General features: G+C 39.9%; 1 protein-coding gene across 6 annotated transcripts in view; it reads left to right on the top strand.

Annotated features, from left to right (window-relative positions):
- CNKSR2 (connector enhancer of kinase suppressor of Ras 2) overlaps positions 1 to 21,592 on the top strand; it is a 207,560-nt gene that overhangs the window by 176,892 nt on the left and 9,076 nt on the right. For 3 of the 6 annotated variants that reach the window (XM_032680899.1, XM_032680898.1, XM_032680896.1), the window contains one exon: positions 12,810 to 15,754. The exons of 2 other annotated variants lie outside the window; for them this stretch is intronic. In XM_032680899.1, coding sequence (XP_032536790.1) covers positions 12,810 to 12,859 — 50 coding nt within the window. In that variant the 3' untranslated portion in view covers positions 12,860 to 15,754. Of the gene's footprint in view, positions 1 to 12,809; positions 15,755 to 21,592 lie in introns of those variants that run through there. One more of the 6 variants, XM_032680897.1, reaches the window with a different exon arrangement.

Raw genomic sequence — 21,592 nt, 5'->3', positions numbered from 1 at the left:
TTGTGCTTGCGGATTCCGTCCCCTTGATTCTAAATGTGCTTTCATTTTTAAATGATGATATGTAGCTTTTTTGAAATTATTTTATGTATGAAAAGGAAAATCCAACATCTTTTCTTTTTAAATTAACACATAGTTTTCCATTGAAAAGAGAGTTTTCCTGTCCCAGAATTTAAACTCACATTCATTTTGATTTCAAACATGAAAAACTTGCATTGTTTCTAAGAATTTACATAAACCTTCTCACTGAAACTCACTGAAAATTGTTTTAAAGACACTCTTAGATTTGACCACTGTGATTTAATTGGAATTTTTCCCTGAGAAGAGTTTTTTCACTGGATTTTTTGCAGAACTGGGATAGTTCCTCTTTGAGATGCAGCGAGGACTTAGCCTAATCTGAAGGTTTCTAAATGCAAAGGAAACAGAAACCTACAATAAAAATGTTAACCACCTGTCATGTACATGAGAATGTTCTTTCAAAATGTATAATTTTAAATTTTCTAGGGTTTTTTTCCAAAGCTAAAAAAAAGCTTGGAAAAAATTATCTATAATCATTTGTAATTAAATCAGAAGAATATGGCGCAGTATCAGTAGGATTAGGAGAACAGAGGAGAACCAAAGTCTTTCCAGATTATATTTATTACATCTCCAGGCGGTACCATCTGGTATGTGTGGCTCTCATGTTCTTTCAAGGTAACCATTAAAACAGGGATGAACTTGAGTCAGTAGTGCTTGGAAGGGAATGGGAGGGGTGTAGTTTTATTAAACTACTACCTTGGTGAACATCTGGAGAGTCACGAAGTAAACATGCATTATTTAAGTTAAATTACTCTTCATCATGGGAAGCAGGATGGGATATTAAAGACCTCAATGCAAACAGTCAGCATCCTGCTCGAATTTTTTTTTTGCTAGACAAGTGACTCAGGAAAAGCCAAATATGTTACAAAGCTGTTTTGTTTGGTTTGATCTATTTTTTTTAAAGTCTTCAGAATTTTTGTGTTTAAAATTAAAATTGTCATGGAGGCCTGTGAAATAAAAAATTGTTGCAGGACAATTTTTTGTGAAGAACGTCCTAGCCTGTTTTTCTGGCTCACTTTCCTTTCCGTCACTAGCCGCTGCTCCAGAGGATCACACATCCTGTGTAGGTAATGTGTCTAACCTGCCAGCCCTATGCAACTTCCTCAGATACTCCTTGACAGCTACAATGGTTTGGCTGTCAGTGATTCCGTTTTGGAATCTTAATGTCCTCACTGGTTTCCTAAACCTTTCCACTGCAGGAAGGCAATATATATATGTTAAAATCTTTGTCCCTCCAAAGAATCTGGTGAAGCTGTAACTGTGCTGTGTGTGTCTTGGAGCCAGCGAACTGGAAGTGAATTGAAAGATTATTCATTATAGCTCTGCCCTCTAAATCTAGAGCTACTATACCTACCTGCCCATAAAAATCCCCAGTGGTGGGCATTCTTCATTCCATCCAGACAGTGCTTTTCCTTTTTGTTCTCATGGGAATTTTTTTCTCTTAATGGATATTGAATTTTTCCCACTGCAATTTAAGCCCAAGATTTCCATTCCATTATGGCACAGAAAACAGACTCCTTTATTATAGCAGCTCTTCTTTTAGGCTGAAAGGTTGTTATGAAGGTTGGTTTAGTTTTTTTCATTGATAGCGTTTGCTAGGCCTCTGGCTCCTCTTTCCTGGGTGTTCCAGCTGACTTGCACCTCTTCTGCGATGGCAGAGTCCAAGCTGGGTGCAGCACACTTGGTTGAGACCAGAAAGGTTGCTTTGCCCTGGCTGTTTTATGCTCTATACTGTGATAAGTATCTGTTTGGCAACTATACTGTACTTCATATTTCACTTTGGGCTGTACAGTATCCCAGATGCTTTTCTGCTTAATTGTTGTGTTTTCTAATCGTGGTTGTTCTGATTATTCCTTCACCTTTTACATATCCACATCAAGTAGCTCATGTTAATAAAAACCTCAGGTGAATTAAAATGTCAAATTAATTGGGCTAAACCCAACCAACAAACAAATAAATATGACATTTTGTAAAACTAACAGCCTGACTAGACAAAAAAAAAAAAAAAGGAAGCCCTGCAGACTAACTTGGCGTTTGCCAAGCTCTGTTCCTGTTAGCATAGCATTTACCATATTGTTATGTGAAACTTGGCAAGGGATTTCATCCCTCCAAATCATTCCAACTTCTGAGGCTGTCCTCCAGCAGTCTAGGAAATGTTTCCTGACACTCTGGTGTTCGTGAATTTTAATAAGTTTATTCTCTTCCACCATTCAGGCTATTAGTGCCATCTGGGACTGTTTCTGGATGCAGGACACATAGTGCAGCCTTCCCTGTTAACATCGAGCCTTTGGTGTCTCCTCCATCTGGGCTTGGCTTTTGCTTTCAGAGGACACCTTGGATACGGGAGGTGGCTAATATCACTCACTTCTGGGAGCTGAACTACTAGAAGGAAAAGATTGTCCCCTGTCTCACATCCATTCTGCATCTAAATAGCCAAGAAATGTTACCTGGAGATAGATGGGGAGCTGAAGGCTCATTCTTTTGTCAGTTGGGGTTCCATCAGTCCCTGATGGAAAAGTGCTTAACACTCAGAGTTTCTAATAACCATGTGAGTTTTATTTGCAAGATCTGTTGTTTTTCAACATCAAGCATTGTCAGTTGTTATGAAACAAATGTGATAATACAGTTCTTTATTAATAAACAAACAAATAAAAAAGCCCTGTAATCAGGCAGTTTTGCAAGGATCTCAGTTCTTATTCATTATTAATAAAATAGATTCCTAGCTTTGTTTTTGAAAATCGTGGTTCGAAAGCTAGAAGAAAAATACTTTTTTGTTTCCTTTTAAAGGGCCACATTTACGAGTTTTGGAACCTGTTGATGATGGTTAACGCTCCAGTATCGTTGTACTACTGTGATGCTATTAAATACCATGATTTTATGAACAAAGCATGAAACAAGTTCTCTGCAGGATCTTGTTGTATTTACTTGAAGAAAATGGCTGCATTTTAAGTAGGATTTTTGCTTTCTGGCTCCACATTTTGAGTACTGCTGGCATAAAATAATATTAGCTAATTATTTCTTCTCTCCTGGATTCCAGAGGGATAAATTTTGGGCTTTTGGAATATAAAATATCACCACTGATTTGTTTAAAAGTATTTGAGTTATCACCATCAGAGAGTGAGGAGAGAGGCTGCCAAAAAACCTTCAATTTAAACCCTCTTTCAGCCAGATTTTGAAACGTTCCTTTAATCATGTGATGATTTACAGGCCTCGAGGAGGAGGCAATATTAAGAAAAGCTCACTTAGTTGCTTTCTGCTTGTTGTAAATTCAGGGACAGACGGACATCAGGCAGCGGCACCGTAAGGCCCGGCTGGGCCTGGCAATGCCAGAGACCTCTGTCAGTGGGCTCCTTGCAGCTCATGTGGCGTTTCCTATCCGTGCAAAGTGGTCTTTATGGAATCCTTGAGAGCTGGTGAATAGGAGACCTAGAGAATTAGAGAGTGTCTTCCTACAGTAAAACCAGCAAAATCTGTTTTAGAATTCACATAACAGTGTTTCAGTAGCGTCTGCATTTGGCATTAATGTGAGATTCTTTTTTACTGTAATAATGTATACACTTGAAATCCAATATAAGAATCATACTTAATCTATAAAAAGCTTGAAGATGATTATTCTGAGAATTCTAGCTTCTTTCCTCCCTGCTAGAATGTGCTCTGCAATTTATTTTCAACTTTTAATTAAAAAAAAATTTCAAGATATTTCCTTTCTTTTATCAAGCTAAGTACATGTACATAATGTGCATAATTTTACAGTAAAACATTTATATTTCTAACTGTATTGTAATGGCTTTAGAGACAACTAGAGTTGCTAGTTTCTACCTCTTTAGAAGGCAGAAGAGAGTATTTATATTTATTTATTTATGGCTGTGTAAAGTGCCTGGGGAAAATCCCATTTAAATTTTACACTCCAAGCTAAAACTCTCCAAGACTAAATTATTAATTCTTTTACATTGTTTTGCCACTGAGGACTGTTTACCTTCTCCTGTGTACTGTGTGATCTAGGTATTTAATGTCCTATTTCTTAATGTAGCCTCAAAAGTTTCATATGATTTTTACAGAGGCTAGAAATATCTATTAGTGAACTAGACTAATTTAACCATACCATAAATCTTATATACCATCACATTGAAAATTTAAATCTCAGAATTTTGACAATGGGTTATGAAATGGTGAGATTGAGAAATAAAAATAAAATAAAAACCCCAACAAACAGAAAATACCCTTTAGACATTAGTGCATTATGCATTAATAAATTGACAGTTTCCAAGTTCTCTGCTCATTTGACTTTTTAACCTTCTTACAGCATAAACAGGCTATCCTTATATCTATGCAAACTCTTAGAATTTGAGAAATTTCATTTTATGAAATTCTTGTACAGTCTATAAAATATGTATAAAATGTTTTCATAGTAGAAGAAGAGGAAAAGGGGATGTGTGTTTTCCTGGGAATACTTGTTTAAAGGATGGCTGAAATTTTTGTTACAATTAATACTGAACTATTGCTACAGAGAGGAAGGAAGTTTCAGGGTTTTCATAAAGATAAAAAATGATTGGCTTGGAGACTCACACTTTGGAAATGGCTTTTACAGTTAATGAAACTCAAAAATGTCAGCCACCTTCTTCTTGGCCTCTCCCATCCCAAAAGACCGATTTCCTAAGGTTGTTCATGTTGTTGCTAAACAATATAAGATTTATAGTGAGAGTAAAAGTCACTTGAAGTAAAAATTAGGCTCTTCAGTTTTGAAAATAGCACTTGGGTCTTTATGGATTTCATTATTTCTGAAATTTGTTGGAGGTTGAATGTGGGAGGATGAGGGCATGGCCGAATGGCTCTGAGCAGCCAGGACTGGGGACACCTGTTGTTCCTTCTTGGAGGAAAACAGGCGTGGAGGAGTGAGATTTTATATTCTACATAGATTAGGCTTTTCCGCCAAGGCTGTCAGAAGACTGTGTGCATTTCTCAGCATCACTGCTCCCTGGGATGATGGGGAGTAGGAGGTTGCTGAGAGTAACCCAATGAACAAAGGAGAGCACACCCCCAAGGTGGTGGAGGTTTAATTTACCTGTGAAAAACAAAGGAAACACTTTCTGCAGTCTGTGATCTGTAGTGTTTGTTGGGAACAGGGAACATCAGGGTAGCTGGGGAAGAGATTTCAAAATTGAGTGAGGTGAGATGGAAGCAAAAGGTAGAAGACTAGAAACAGGACATAAGTCTGTAGTGGTGAGGATAAGCTATGGAACAAGTTTCATTAAGTTGTCATTGGTTTTTCAAATGAAAATCCTATCGGCCTTTAATGGTCTGTGCCACAGATGAGGATTATGGTGTTATAAATCTTTCCCCAGTTAGAAAAACTGCTGTAAAAGTATTTTGTTTTTACAGTGTCACATTTCTCTTACAGTATAACCTACTGTAAATACACATATGCTACCTTGGACTTTATTTCACAGATTTATGCAATTTAGTAAGATGCACAGGTGAGCCAAGTGGATGGATTTTATGCTGGGGCCACATTCTGGCAGACCATGCCTGTGCACTAAAACATTTCCTTAATCCAAGTTGTCCTCCAAGGAGGAGAATCTGGCATAACCTCATGATTAAGTTGAAAACCCTGTAATATCTCTGCTGAGGTGACAGTTACTTTTGACAAATAAACCCCTCTCATAATGTCCCCTTAGCTCATAGGTTCTAAAAGTACTATCAGACCCCACTGGTGAGACTTTTTCTTCAGATGACTTACTCAGTTGTACCATATGGAAATGGAGTAGATGTTTTAAAAGACAAATTCATAGGGCTGTTGCTCATCTTTAGTGGTTGCCATAGCTGACACTGTTATTAATGACCAAAAGTATATAGCCAGATCTTCATCTCTGTTTCTCCTGGGTTTTATTAATATCTATTTCCTTCTACCAAGGGAAATTGGTTGTGGTAGTTCCAGGCTGAGCAGGGGAGATTGTTCTCTGCACTTAGATATGTAACTGTGGATTTCCAGTTCTGAAATCCCCTCAAGGTTTCTGCACACAACTGCTAAGGGGTTGTTTTAAAAACTGTTTGAAACCCGCCCCTGAAGATGAGAGTAACTCAAGTGTTGTTAATAGATCCCTTGGGGTGGATTAGAGTGAAAGACACTGAAAGATCGGTGTTTGTAATTATATATCTGTAGGGTTTATTTTAGAACAGTTTGGTTGCAATGGAAAGCCAGTATGTAGCTTTTTTGGTTACTATTATCTATAGTAATATGGCAATAAGAAAGCACTTAAGAACATGTGTAAGGGAAAAGAAAGGAAGGAAAAGAAAGAATGGATAAGAGTAGAAAGATTCATAATCACCACCCATGGGATCTACGACAAGATTTGACTGTTGCATCATTGGTCGAAGTGATGGTCTTGATCTGTAGGGGGTGGGGGAAGAAGCCCCACCAAACACAAAGTCCAATGGGTTAATATATGTTCAGGCCAAGTGGGAATGCCTGGTACCTCCCCTGGGTGGGGGGAACTTTCAGTCCTCTGGTGGAAGGCCTCAGAAAATGAGTCTGGGGGTGCTTTGGGGGTCTTTGATAGTTTATGACCCCTTCAAAGACAAGACAGCTGCCTCTCATGTCAGCGCAGTTAAGCCAGTTATGCCCCATCAGACCTCCCCGAGAGGGGGTGGGGGGGAAGTTTTACAACTGAGCAGAGTTGAGTAAGGGACAACAATTACCATGATAAAAGGCCCCAACCCTTGCAGAATTTGTCTGTTATTGGCCTCAAAGCTTGACTTAAGCATAGCACCTTGGTGCCTCCACGATTTTTTTAAGTCATTAACTATTAACGTTCTCTCACAAAACCTTCAGCTTAAGGTGACCATGCACTTTTCGTAAGAAACTTAAATTGAGAAATTCTTCTTTTTCCATTGAGTTGTTGAATAGATGTGTTATATCATACACATTCAACTTCATCGTTACTCTGTAACCACAGTAAAGTCTTTAAGATATCACATAAAATCGAGGGCACTATAAAAGGTAGTATGATCTTCATGTATTTTGAAGTTATTTTTTTGGGTCTACTTTTCAGAAGCAATGTTGTTTTCCATTCTTCTTTTCCCCTAGTTATGAAAAACATTACATAAATGAAGATAAATTTACAGCCTAATTCCATTTTGCTGTAGCAGGATAATTTCTCCATAACCTCTTTACCTATATTCCTGGAATAAAAAGTATTGAGAAAGATGAATGTATATTCAGTCACTGCAAATCACAAAAGCATCAGTGACAAATCTAATGCTGTAAAGCCTCTTCAAAACAGCTGATTGTACTGATGGCATGTCCTGGCATTATACAGGAAAATTAGTAAGCTTATTGCCATCAGATACACACCTTCTTTAAGAGGGGTATTTACTTTTGAAAACAACAAATCCTTGCAAAATTAAAAATTCACTGAGCTTGTTATTTTGCTACTGCATTTTGCAACCTAATATTTCCATTCTGCACAGCAGATGTGGGCTTAGTAAGGATTGTCCAAAGCATTGATTTGTGTAGTTCTGTATCAGATCTCAGACTCTGAGTTATTTCAGTTTTAAAAAATTGCCTGCAAGCACAAATGATTGCCCTAAAGAGCCATGAGCCCCACATTCCAGCTAACCCAGTTAGCCTGCCATAAACTGTGCCTAAAACCATGTTTCTAGGGGAGAGTTAAAGGTGCCTTGCTTGTAGCTTTATCGATTTTGAACTCAGGTGTACTTTGAGCTCTATCATGTGGCAAGAAGTAGTTGCACATTTTAATGCTGAAGAGACAAGCATCTCTTCTAGTTAGTTTTGAATTTGCCACACAAACTTTCTGATGTTTCTGTTACTCGAAGAGGCAATAATCAACTTTTCTCTACAAGTATGTGCTCATAATTATACAGACCTCTGTTACATCCCCCTTGTTTATAGAGGAGAAAAAGTCTTGATTGGTCCTGGACTACACAGTCCTTGCAGGAAAACCCCTTTGCACCACCAATAATCCTATCTGCCCTCCTCTGCCTTTTTCAGTACTGCTTTTTGATATGGAGTGTTGCAAATGAGTCTTATTTACTTTGTTTCCCTTTATCTATGCTACTTTCTGTATTTATTTGTAAATAGAAGCCAAACCTCCATTTTTAACAAGTAGAGAACTAAAGGGAACTGTTTGGTATGAGATGTTTCTGTTTGACAGGGGAAAAAAATAAAGGTTTGGTTTCAATGTTGGTGATGCATGAAAAGAGAAATGTAATTCTTGTTCATGTAGAAGACTGCAGAGCAGAGGAAAGTAAAAAAGACAGTGTAGCTACTGAAGAAAATAGCAGAGGACACAGCCAACTAAGCAGCTTGAGCAGTCACTCGATAGGAGGGAGGTTGCTGTCATGGGATGAGAACAGAGATCAGTTACATGACAGTGTTTTCCAGGTTGTAAAGATGCTAATATTTTCTTTGTTTAGTGATGATATTTTGATGAAAGGTACTTACGCAAACTGAAGGGGGAGTGAGTAGCAAAGTGCTGGGAATATATCCACTGCAGAACAGCTCTGGGTCATGCTACAGCTTGCCCAGGGGAGCCTTGTCCATGTACGTGACTGGTCCAGACAGCAGAAATCCCTCAGGACAAGCATCCTTTGGCTTAGGGTGAGGGAAGGGCACTCTTACCTGGCAGTTTCAAAGGGTGGCTGTTCCTATAGGTAGCCCTTCCTGCAGCATCACAGGGTGTTGCCATTCATTCACCACACACACTTTGTAAAGCAGGATTCCCTTGCATACAAGAATCACCAATTGTGATGACAGGGATTTCCTTAGAGTCTCTGGATACCCTTTATGCTGCCCTTGGCAGGACAGAGAGCAGTACTAAGAACTGGATTGAAAGGAATCTCACCATTAGATAGATGCTTTATGTGCTTCTCCTTTGAATGTGACAGAGTTCTCCTGGGTGAGGCCTGTCCTATAGACTTATGTAACTTGTCTCCATGTAATCCAACAATTAGAATGCCAACATGCAGAAATTTTAATATCATTCTCAGAATTTATAAATTGCCCAGTGGGACACTGAGGTCCAGATTACATCTTGCACCCTCTGAATGTGTATAAAACTATGAGAAATTCAACTACATGAAGTGCATAGGAGAGCCAGGATACATTTGTAATGTAGAAATCCTGTGGTAAGTGGAAGGAAAAATGCCTGCCGATCAGAGCCCTGTAATTCCCACTGCCTTGTTCTCCTGGGGCCGAGTGCAGCACTTGCAGAGGAGCAGAAGCTGGAGGTTATGCGTGGGCTGACACCACCATCTGTCCTCTCCGTCCCCCATCCTCACCGTGATGCTTTCTCGTATAACATTTGTGCTCTTGGTGTTCCTCAGTGGGGACAGGAGGGACACTAAAGCATATACTGTGATGTTGGAAAAGCTGAAACTTGCTATTTGTAGACAGTATATTCCTGTATTATCATCATTTGATTTAGTGCCCTTTAGTGCAGTGACTCAGTCTCCAGAGGAGTACTGAGTGACTCCTGCTACTGCTTCCACACCAAATGGGCTTCTTACAGGAAGAAGTGCTGCTTTGCAGTATAGTGTCAGGGGGCTGTACTGAATGTGTCATCAAAACCCTCTGTACCAGCTCCTTTTCATCTCTGCATGGCATCTGTCCCAGACCTGAGCAGTCCTGGAAATGGTAGGAGCTTCCCACCACTGACAGTTTGCAGATCTGCCAGCATTCCTCCCAAGAACTCTGTGTCAAATAGCATTGAGCCATTTCCTTGGTAAGGAAGAAGATGTATCTGCCAATGGGCTTCTAACAGAAGCAGCCAGGTAGCAGTTTGTGATACATGGGGAAGGTTTTCTTTTTCCCACTGTTGTTTGCGTTCATTCTTGTTCAGAGCCTGATTACTCACAGATAGTATTTACATGTAGGGGAATATACATAACTAGATATGCTTCATTATTGAACTAGATAATAGGTAAGAGTTTCCAGTCAAAGTTTTACTCTCATGAATATATAGACAGATGTAGAAATATGTACACAGAATAATATACAAGTGAAGGAAAGGATAGATCTTCAAAAGGCAGTTAACGTTTTACTGATTGCCACTCTAGATGGGAAGCCTGAAATTTCCGTTTCTAAGTACCTATTTCCAAAGTTTCAACCTAACCCTTCTTTAAAAAGCAAAGTTATCATAAACATACCAGATGCCTTGTACTCTGTTTAGGCAAAATATATAATGTGAACATTCATAAGAAAGTGTACTCTTAAATGGCAGCAGTAAGATGTTATGCATTTTATTAAAAAACACATCAAAGTGAAAACCTTAACATGTTGCCTTCTCAATAGTGACTGGTGATGTGCCGTTATTATTGATAAATAGGTCTCAAAGAGAAAAAGAATTAGTTGTATCATATTCTGTGCCCCTTTGCTTATATAGGACTTCTTATGTGAGAGCCATTTTGAGACCTTACTGATTGTGACCGTCAAACATTTCTCTGAGGTGAGGACTTTCTCCTCCCCTTTACTTTTGACACTTGGTGGCATGCCTGGAAAGGCCTGGAAAGCTACCTTTGCTCCTGCTTGGTGGGTTGGCCCCAGCCCTGATGCATTCTGTCTTCACCACTTTAGATGGGTAAAGTACCTCCCACTGCTACAGGTTTGCTCAGACATTAGATTCCTCACATCTTCCATGACCACATCAGCTGAAGAAATAGGCAGAGATTTACAGCAGGCACTTTTGTTTCTGTGACCACTCTGGGGAAGTCATTTGCTGTAAAACTCTTCTCATAATACAAACATGATTTGGTTGATAAATGCAGAATTCCACTTTACTGTATTCAGGGTGAACACAGGGTCGTGTTCATTTTTGTATGTGAATGGCAGTCGGTTTATTTTTCAAAATGTTTGCAAGTCTCGTGAGTTTCATAACTTGTAGTGTCAATAAGTATTCATCCAAAAGCACGTTGCTCGTTCTTTGTTATTCGTATTTGTTCTCCTTTAAAACAAATTAAAAAAAAAATCACCTTATCTAGAAACAAAACCATATGCTGGAGATTTTTTACATAAATCATTTTGCTAATGCTAGTCATACAGAAGGAAAATGTTGGGTTTATAAGGATAAGGAGAAATAATTTTGCTACTAAAAAGCAGAATATCTAAACTCTTAGTTACTATCAGTAAGTAATATCGAAGATCTCTTTGGAAAAGCCTCCCTAGTGCTTGATAATTATATTCACCTTCAGATAAATAGGACAGTGTATGCTACCACTTATCTTAAGAGGTCCTAATGAAAGGTTGTTCATGGACAGTGACTAATTCAAACTGGGACAGCAAAAAATTACCAATGTTTGATGATAGGCCTGTATCATCAGGCCTTAGCTATATTACTAAATAGTCTTTACAAAAGTGTCTTACTAGCAGTTTTTTTCAGAAATACTCTTCTCATGCAAAATTTAGGCATATAAAACAAGTTCTGTCCCACCATCTGTTGAAGGCAGCACAGTTCTTCCACAGACTAAGAGGACATGTCCCAGCCAGCCTCAACAGGGCATGTAGAAGAGTATAGACATCTGCTAGGTAATGCCCTTGCCTTAACTTAGTAATCTTCTTTTATTTCATAGCCACCTTGTTTCACAAAAAGGGAAGTTTCTTTTGCCAAAGCCTGACCTTTGAAACCAAACTTTCTGAATTTTTAGAGATAAAGTTATATGAACAACAGCCATGAGATGATAGGATCTCCTAAAGCTGCAAAATTCATACCTGTGAGGCAGTAGTATCCTCTTTCACTTAGTGCCTTTTTCCAAACAAATCCAAGACTCATATTTTCAATGCTATGACTGTTCTTTGTATAAAACAGGATGAAATGTGAAAAACATTCCCTTTTGTACTCTGCAAAGTCTCCCTTTCCTCGGTCCCATGAGTCCTGAAATGTGCTGGTTTGGCCTTTTGTTTTTTTGGGGGGCTGGATTTTGGTTTTGGGGGTTGGGTTTGTGTTTTTCATTTTGGTTGTAGAATCAAATGTTTTTTATTTTAAACAATAGGTTATGTAGAAGTTTCTCTTGACTGCTGTACTTAGAATTTAGTTATATAAACTGTTTTCCTCACCCTTCTTCTTCTTCCTCTCCTTGTTGACGTGCAGAGCCCCAGGAAATCTCAGCAAGAGAGGAGAGGCTGAACTCGCTTTGAGTTCCATATAGCATTGCTCACCCTCTGCCTCTCTGGAAACTCATTTTCCAATTGCTGCCGTGGGTGGAGTAAATGGCACCAACGTTTCCATCTGGGATTCTTTCTACCTTGTGCTTTCTGTCACTGAGACATTTCTTTTCTGCTTGCTAGACCTTTTGTGATATGCTCAAGTATACAAATGGCAATGCTTCATATTTTCCTTCCTTTTCATCTTGCCTTTTGGAAAAACTTCTTTTTAACAAAGGTTGAACAAGTCTCACCAGTTAAATTGGTTTGAATTTGTACATCTTTACATTATGCACAGTTGAACTCTTTCCCAAAGTGTTTTTTTTATAACAACAAAACATCCCTCATCTTTTCATATCTGGGAACTAAAATGGCAATGGATTTCAAGATCCATGGAGTTTCATTTTTGTATTACAATTTAGTGTGGTAGACAATAGAATAGAGAATGAACTGAGAGCAGCCTGGCTTTTGAAATTGCCTGTGTGCAGAGACTGCATATCCATACAGAAACTCTAAGTAAACAACTTAGCTGTATGCTGTTTATTCCACCTCTCTCTTTCTCTTTTCTTTGCTAACACAGGTCCACAAAGATTCTCGAGTTCTCAAGCCCTAGCTTATGGAAGTATGTAATGTCAGTGTGGTTGCAAAATCACATGATCTCCTAGCTCTGTATCTTATCCTCCACCCAACGTTTCACAACGCTGGACTGTCAGCTAGGAGAACGAAAGGAGCCAGATTGTGTTGTGCCACCTCTTTTTATAGCTCACGCATAAGTTGCCACCAGGATATTTTTCTGTGTTTGTAGAACATTTGGCGGATTTGGGGCACATTCTTTGCTTCCATTCTCCTCATTCAAGTGACCCTTTCCCAGTGCTTCCAAATGAGCTAATGTGTCTTCAACATGGATAAAACCAACCCAAGTTGGTTAGGATATGTATTGTTCTCTTGTTTTATTTGTGGGTTGTTTGTTTTGGGTTTTTTTTAATTGGTCTTTGTTATGTTATTTTCTTTTTTCTTTTTTAAAGCATATCTACAAAAAGTGATTATATAACTTTCTGCCCTAAATACCTCTTTTGCATCAGGGATGGATATTTTAATGGAGTGAGGTGTAATAGCAGAACAGTGCCATGTCTCTGTCCTCATGAGCATAGCTGCATGCAGATTAGAAAGGCTCTGTAGTGCTGCTACTGTATGCCAGATTTGCTATTTGCTCTTGTTTGCATGGTAGTATTTCTAATTTACTAATATGATATGGAAATAATGGCACATCACAGATCTTTCAACATATTGTATCACTGCTTTATCATATTAGGCTAATACACTGCGAGAGTTGATAGCACCTCTCCATGTCAAATGGGATCCACATCTCTTGGCACTGAACCGATTGGACTCAAAGGTTGATAAACTTATCATTAGAGAATTGGCACGACGGAGATTCAACTTCAGCCTCTTGCAAGAAACCTAATGGCCTCCGTTCAGAAAGTCAGTTCTTCCTGAATAACTGATGTTTATAACAGAGAACAGACCTGTTAAAGCATAGACAACCACATGCCTGAATATGAGGCCTCCAGGAAGGTGTCAAAGGGCATGGCCAGTCTTTTGAAGAATGCACCCTTTCCACAATGGGACTAGGCACAAAGTCAGATCCAGTCTACATGGAGCACATTTGCAGAAAATACTGCCCCCCGCACGGGAGAACTGAAGGGGAAGAGGGTCTTGGCAGGGGAAGGGCTTTGATGTCACTCAGTTTTGTTCTGCACACCTCAAGGAATTAAAGAGGGATTCAGCCATGGTAACTGTAAAATCCTGTTGCTTGTACTGAACTCCAGTGAACCCATTCAGGCCAACCAGACAGAGTCGTGTCATTTAAGCGTGCTTCACATTAGTGAAGGAAGTCACCTTACTGTGTCATGCTAAACTAAGTGTATTCTGTCAAGTGGAGGTATGTACAGACCTTTTGGAGACTTGCATTTATCTGATGGTTTGTAATGAATTACCAGAGGGTACACTGGCACTCGTTTGGATGATGACGGAGAAGATACCTCACACTGAGATTTATTAGACTCTGCACTTAAACTCTTCAGTTCCTCTTTATCTTCTAGGACTTAAACATGTGAGTGATGCTGCCTGGCCAAGCAGGCACAAAGTATTCTCTGTATAACACCCAGACTCCAGAGGGCTGTTTTGGGGCCAGTATTTGTCTGGATGTCACTCGAAGTAGCTTCAGATATTGTATTTATCATTATGTTCTGAGTCCCCTATGGGTTGATGTTTGCCTCTATCTCTGTGGTTAGAATGTGAATTTTCCTTAATATATTTGGCTAAGGGTGTATTGTAATAATGTTAATGCTAATTACTTGATATTTCATACTATCTTACGGGGAGATACTTTTAAAAAATGTATTTTGAAATGTTTTCTTTCTGTTTGCTCAATGTATGGTATTGCATTATGTTAATACCAATAAAATTATATATATATATAGTTATATATATTTCCCTTTTATAAAGAAGTAAATTATGCTTTTTTGCCTCACAAACAGGAAATGTGCAGTGAATAAAATTACTTCATTCTGCCTTATAGCAGGTGACAAAGCTTATAATAGTTTTAATATTCTTTTTTGAAAAAATAAAAAGCATAGTATGACATAAACTAGTTGGAAATTCATCAAAATGCATGTTTTATGTTTCTGCTCAATGGGACTGTCACAAATCAGCCTAAATATTTAGCAATGTTGTTTTGGCATCTTTAATTTTTTCTAATCAGAAGCATACACTGTATTGCTATTATTGATTACAAAACTGTACTGTCATAAATTTTTGCCTGTTGGCCAGATAGACAAACCCACTGAGTTTTTATGACTCTCTTGTCTGTAGGAATTGATTTTAAAATTTAATTTAGTGCTCTTTCCAATGCTTGGCAAAGGCAGAATTTATTTTTTATATAAGGTTGCCTTTGAAGTACCTGCCTCTGCCAGGGATGATAAATCACTGCTAAGTATATAAGGATTTTGCAACCTGAAGGATACGTCATTAAAGCCTTGTTTGAATGGCCTGCAACCCCAGCCAGTCCTTTACATTCTGTCATTAAAGTCCATAATTAGTTAGAGGTGAAATGTTTTGGAAATGAATTAGAGAAGCAGAAGCAAAGATGTGATTCTAAAATGTCCTTTGGCTGCCATTTGGGGTTACACTGATGGCTTATTTGCTGCTCGTAGCCAAAGGCCAGCATATATCTGCGCTAATGCGTATTAGATTGTCTTCAGCTTCCTCTCTTTCTTTTCCCCACCCTTTCTAACGTATTGTATTGAGTATCTTTGTTTTGCAGAGGCATTCAGAAGGGCTGTAATTAGCAGTCCCCAGCATTTAATTGCATACACATTTGTTAAATATTTTTCTGTATGCCTTAAAATAAAGTATAGAAAATGGCAGTAAATGTTTCTTTAATGAAAGCATTTGATCTATTCATGAAGTCAGGATTTTTTAAAGGTGTTATTTTGGGCTTAATAAAGGAAATAAGCCAGCAAATTTTCAGTCTTGCATTTGCGTAACCATTATCTGTCAGGGCTGATGTTCATTTCCTTTCTCTTGTTTCTTTTGTGGCGCACACATTCTGCCCAATGGATGGGGAACGAAGCTTTCTGCTGTGACCACTCTCGCGCCGGTTTTGAGAGAGCGCTTTACGTTGAGGTGCCCTACGTGTTCACAAGTGACACAAGTGACATCTGATGACGTGAATAATGTCTAGAGAAGCCACAAAGTATTATTGCATTTTTCTCGTCACAGAGCTTCTGCTCTGAAAAACTTTGAACTCTCTGCAGTGCTTACAGACCATGGTGGTGTGATGGGCATTCAGCAGCTGACAGGGAGTGCTTAATATTTGGCAGTGTCGTACCCTACAAAAATAACATGTAAATCAGGGTGCAGATTAATTAGGCTGGAATCTCGTCAGTGCAGCTATCATAACATGTGCAATTATATATTCAATAATAAATCTGAATATCTGAATAAATATGATATCTTCTGGGATAGCATTTTGGGAAGTATTTCAGGCCCCTTTCCGAAATGCCTCCGGAGATGCTTCCCCAGCAGACCTCAGTGTGTTACAGAGGTAACTGAGACGGCAATTAAATCAATCTGCCCCCCACCCATGTGCCCCACACTAATTCTCCATGTTTCTTTCATATTGAAAGTAGGATTGCAATTCCTAAGTGATGCAAGTGTTTTTGAAAACTTCACTCGTGGTTCTACATTTTCATACAAATTAGCAACTTCAGATGTAGCCTGAAGCAGAGTTCATTTTCTAGGTGGTTGTTACCCCTTCCATTCAGGCTTACTTTCAGGTATCAGTCCCATAAACCTCGACAGGCATTGCTGTTGAGCATGACTGTGGCTTGATTCTGACTGGTGAGTAATGTTGCTGGGTCCGTATCGTTTGTCATTTAACCTTTCACAACTTCAAGTGCTGTAACAGTTTAGGTTTGTGAAAAAAAAAAAAAAACCACAATCAAAACGTTTTCCCAAAGGAGTAACTGCTTCCCTATATTGCTTGTGAGATTTTATTCTTAGGGACCTCCTCATCCTGCTTAAAAGTCACAGCATCCCCAGATGTATGGCAGTTTACCCAGTTTGCTCCAGCTCTTGGCTTACCTCATAAATACAAGTTTTTCATTGTTTCTGAACGGCAGGGCCTGAGGGGGGGGGGGGAGTGTACCATCAAAATGTAATTGATCTGTTTATTTCACTTCAGCATTGGTAGCTTGTTGTAAAGTTAAACAGCACTTACATCAATGTGTGGCACAGAAAAATGTCAGGATATCCTATTTTGTTGTGTAAAGTTCTCCCAAAGAGTCACTAAAATCAGGTCAGCAAATAAAGGTTAAACTGGTGCCTTTGTAGGCAACCTAATGAGTAGAGTACCATGTCCAAAACCAAAATAGATGCAATTATAACACTACTGCCAAAAAGTTCTGCCATTGATCAGAATTCCCTGTTACTTTGGGAAGTTTTGGAGTTACTTCATTCTTATGCCCTCTCTGAAATCACAGCACACCAATATAACCCCATGAAACAGCAGGGCTGGGAGCCAAGAGGGAGCTACTCCTGATGCTCGTTTGAGGTGTGTAAGAGCTGTCAAGAGGGAGCACAAACAGAATGAGCTAATTATTCCCTGTGTTTTCCCTTCTCAATAACATATTAACCCATTAGCCTGTACTTCATTGCTAAGTGGATGCTGAAAATGGCTAAATGTTACTGCCAGCTCAACAATGCAGGTCTGCAAGGGAGAGACATGGAGGATTTTTCCTAATGCTGAGTTTAGTGTCAGCTGGTTTTAATAAACAATTCCAGTGGCGTGGAAAGCTGAAGAGAAGTGGCTGAGTATGAGACTTACAGCAAGACCAGCATGAAGGGTGGAGGTTGAACGTGCTTCAGCCTGCCAGCTCACACTGCAGCCTGCAGGGCAATGGGGGCTCACAAGGCTGTGACAAGGTGTAGGCAGCTTGTCCTTCAGACATCACCAGAAGAGTGACTTCAGTGGAAGAGAGATTCACTGGGATCTACTGATCCAAAAGGAAGACTGCTAGTGCCATAAATAGTTCACAAAAAGAATTAGACCATTGGTGCCAGAGCAAAGGTTCAGCATCTGCCAGGCCTTCGAGAAGCTAGGGCTGGATCTTTTAAAAGTGGTTATGGTACCTAACTGCTTCTGATTGAACCTGGTTATAGTGGAAAATACCCTCAGACATCTGTCCTGTGGGAGATGAGTTTTCCACTTGCCTGCACAGTTCACTTTATTTCAAGAAATCAATCTATGCTCATGCATGTGAGAGAAGAAGCAGCCTCATATCTTTGGGTAGAAAACTCCAGCGTGTTGCAGGGCTCTGTTGTGTTGATGCTTTCAGTAAACACCATCCCTAGGGAATATCTTTTTTTGCCTGCAGGTTTATGTAATAGGAGAGAATAGAAACCAGCTATCCTGGTAATCCAAAAATACTTCCCCTTTAGAGGAAAGGATAGTATAAAATGCAGATTTAATACATGTGTTAAATAAATACAAAATAATAAATACAAAATTTAATGTTCCTCTAACCACTAATATTTCACCAAATGCATGGATCAAACCTTGTTTTTAAACACCACTCCTACCTTCTTTGACTCAAGACTTTGGGAAAAATCCTGCACAGGGCCAGAAAGGATGGAGGACTATACGAATCAGAAAAGGGCAGGCAAAGGGAAGCAATACCTGAGAGAAGGATTGCAAAGACCAAGCACTGCACAAGAAGCCCCCAGCTTTAATTCAGCTTGCTTAAACTTTCCTTCACTTGTGGAAAGCATTAATATACGCGTGTGTATGTATAGACATACATATATATGTGCCCAGGCATAATCACATGTTCAATCAGGCCTTGATTTTAATGTGGCTCGGTAGATGGCACAGGTTGCTATTTGTACTTTAACAGGGAAATCTGCTCTATATTACCCAGAGCAGATGATTAGCAGCTGTTTCCATGAAGACCTGCATTTTGTTGCACCTCCTGCCTGATGTACCACGTCAAGCTTAAACACAGTGGTGCTTCTTCCTTTTCCCAGTAATTAGGGATGTGGCTGGTAACATTTTCCTACCAGGAGCTGAGTTCCTATGTCACTGTGGCTCCCTCCATACCTGTGCAGGGGTGACCTCATACACATCACAGAGCTGTGGAGACACCACCTCCTTGTAAGCCCTTCATTGATTTCACCATTTTGTTCCTTTTAGCTTGTAGTTGGTGGGGGAAGGGAAATACCTAGCTCGGTCTGCCAACCAGCCATCCAAATAGTGTAAAAAATGACTAATTCCTGGATCCTTGCTTTATAAGCATTTGGGTATGTCTCCCTCTTGCACAGTTTGGACTCTTAAAGATTAACCTGAACAGCAGCACACATGGATTTGAGCCTTGCACTGAGAAACCAACAACTACTTCTTTGGAGGATTTCTTTTCTCCCCTTACCTGCAACACAGCTAAAAGCCACATCCACTGTCCTTCCATCCTTCTACTCTTTCACCTTAAATGTAGGGAGATTCCTTCTGTCTCTCTCCTAACTGTACCCTGGGGCTTACAAGCCCAGCCAGGCTGTTACATCCTGTGACCATGCTACATCTCCTGCCCTCCCCCCTCAGGCACATCCTGGGTTTGGGATGGAAAGCTTGTCACAGGAGGCTCCCCCCTTCCCAAAGTGTCAGCAGACGTGTCTGCTGCTGTACCGACCTACCAGTAAAACCAGGCAAGTTTTCATGGACCCTTTTGCTAGACATGGCAGAGACGACATTCTATGGCAGAGACGACATTCTATGGCGTAGGAAGATTACAAAATGCTTTGTTGGATTATATCAAATATTAGTTAACTTGTGGCAGACCAGCTTCTCTGTTCCCAACACAGGCACATCGAGGTAAAGAAGGCAAAGAAAAAAAGAAAAACATAGATATTCCAGCACAGTGGTTTATCTAGTTTGAGACCATTTCCCAGAGGCCTGAAATGCTCTTTGCGTTGGTGGAACATTTACTGCCACTTGCAGAAAGTCTCTGGGACACTTCATGTAGATATCTCCCGTGCACGAAAGGTGAAGCATAAAGGTGTAGCTCTCAAACTGGAAAGAAATCTTTGGGATCTGAAGGGGGGGAAATAACATGGTAGCTGTTAATTAATGTAATTAGTGATTCTTTAGATATTCTAACAAAATTGCCTCTCTAAGATCTGGGAAAGCTGAGCTTAGCTGGTTTGTTTGCCAGACAGAGTGAACTCACTGAAAGGAGTGAAAGTGGGTGTTTAAATTTCAGTGGAGCATGGGGATTTCAGTCTGACTATGCCTTGTTCACTCCCTGTCACAGACTTCGCAGCAGCTTGGCTTTCTGGGGATTTGCCGAGGGTGGTACTTTTGTTCAAATGCAGGGCTAATTGTGAGGAGAGGAGTGGGCGTGCGTGAGAGGAGCTGTGAAGGAAAGTGCGTCACTAAGCTGTAAAGGTATCAAGCAGAAAAGAGGATGGCAGGAAAATGGAGAATGCCATCAGGGTGGCAGTGGTGTCCACCAGTCAGGGTGAGAAGTCTAAAGGCAACAGGATGGAGCCTGGGAGGTATCTGGAGGCACCAGCAAAGTCCAAAGGGCCCCCAATGGAAAGCTCTGATCCTTGAATAATATGACCTGGTCAGCAGAGTGGGTGACAAAATTTGTGATTAACTGCATGGCACTATCCTTGCATGGGCAGTTCTGTGCACTCATAGCCCCAGGCAAAATCGCTGGCTCCTCTGGTGCCTCACTGAAAGAGGAAAACCATGCCAGATTTTGGTGGCTTGAGCTTTTACAGGGAAAGTGAATCACAGGAGCACAGGGACCGCCTCTGAAAATTGCTAGAGGTTATTCCATATATAGAGAGCAGATTTATGAGAATTGTGTGCCTAGAGATTCTCTAAGTCCAGAGAGCAATGTGTTGGCCAGCTGGGTTGCAGTGGTGACCTTCTCCATGGTTCTAATGCAGTACCATCTTCCTGAATCATAATTTTATACAGAGCAGCCATGCCTTGATCCATGTAAATACCAATGTTAACTGTTTCTCTCTGGTCCCTTTTCTGTCAAGTGTCTGGTGCTCTTATTTGTTGCTCTTAAGATCTTGGTTTATAAGAGGGAAATAATGGAAAAATGGAGCCAGGAGGTGGTAACACTTAGTACATCACAGAGCTCAGTTCATGCTCTTTTCAACAACAAGTGACAACGCACTGTAAGAAATCCCACCAGTTTTTCCTGAATGCCAAGAACCCAAACCATTCCTCGTCAGAGTTTCACCAACTCAGCCATAATCTCCATCTCTCTCTCCTGAGAAAATGTAAAAGTAGATACAAATATTTACTGCATTCTAAGAAGTGAGGGCAAAGTGCAAAAAGTTCAGAAACTTCGCCTATGGAAAGCAGAATAATGGAATATAATGACATTTACATGTATTCTTTATCTGCTGAATTTAATGCAAATGTCTTTGCATTTACTTGAAGACAGCAGGAGCTTCATTGTTACCAAGTGTAGTGCCAGTGTATTCTTGCATTTGGGAGATATGGTTCTGAATTTAGATCCTGTGTGTTGCAGAGTTTGTGCAGCTTTATTTCTGCTCCAGAGTTAGAGTTGTTCAGGTTTGGGTGGCACTGGGGACAAAATTACTGCTTCAGAGAAGAGACCTTTCTTTTCAGCAGTGTGTGGAAAGAGCAACCCAGCAGTGTATTCTGAGGAACAGGAAAGATGCAACTTGTGACTCAGCAGCCAAGTGAGGGTGAAAAACAACTGCTGCATTGGCTGCTGTTCTGAGGTCATCTGCAAATCCTATCAGGCCACATTTTCTGCT

Source organism: Chiroxiphia lanceolata, chromosome 2 (assembly GCF_009829145.1).
Source record: "Chiroxiphia lanceolata isolate bChiLan1 chromosome 2, bChiLan1.pri, whole genome shotgun sequence".
In the NCBI taxonomy this organism is placed as follows: Eukaryota; Metazoa; Chordata; class Aves; order Passeriformes; family Pipridae; genus Chiroxiphia; species Chiroxiphia lanceolata.
Note: the sequence above shows the minus strand (reverse complement) of the source record. Positions and strands in the feature narration are given on the sequence as shown.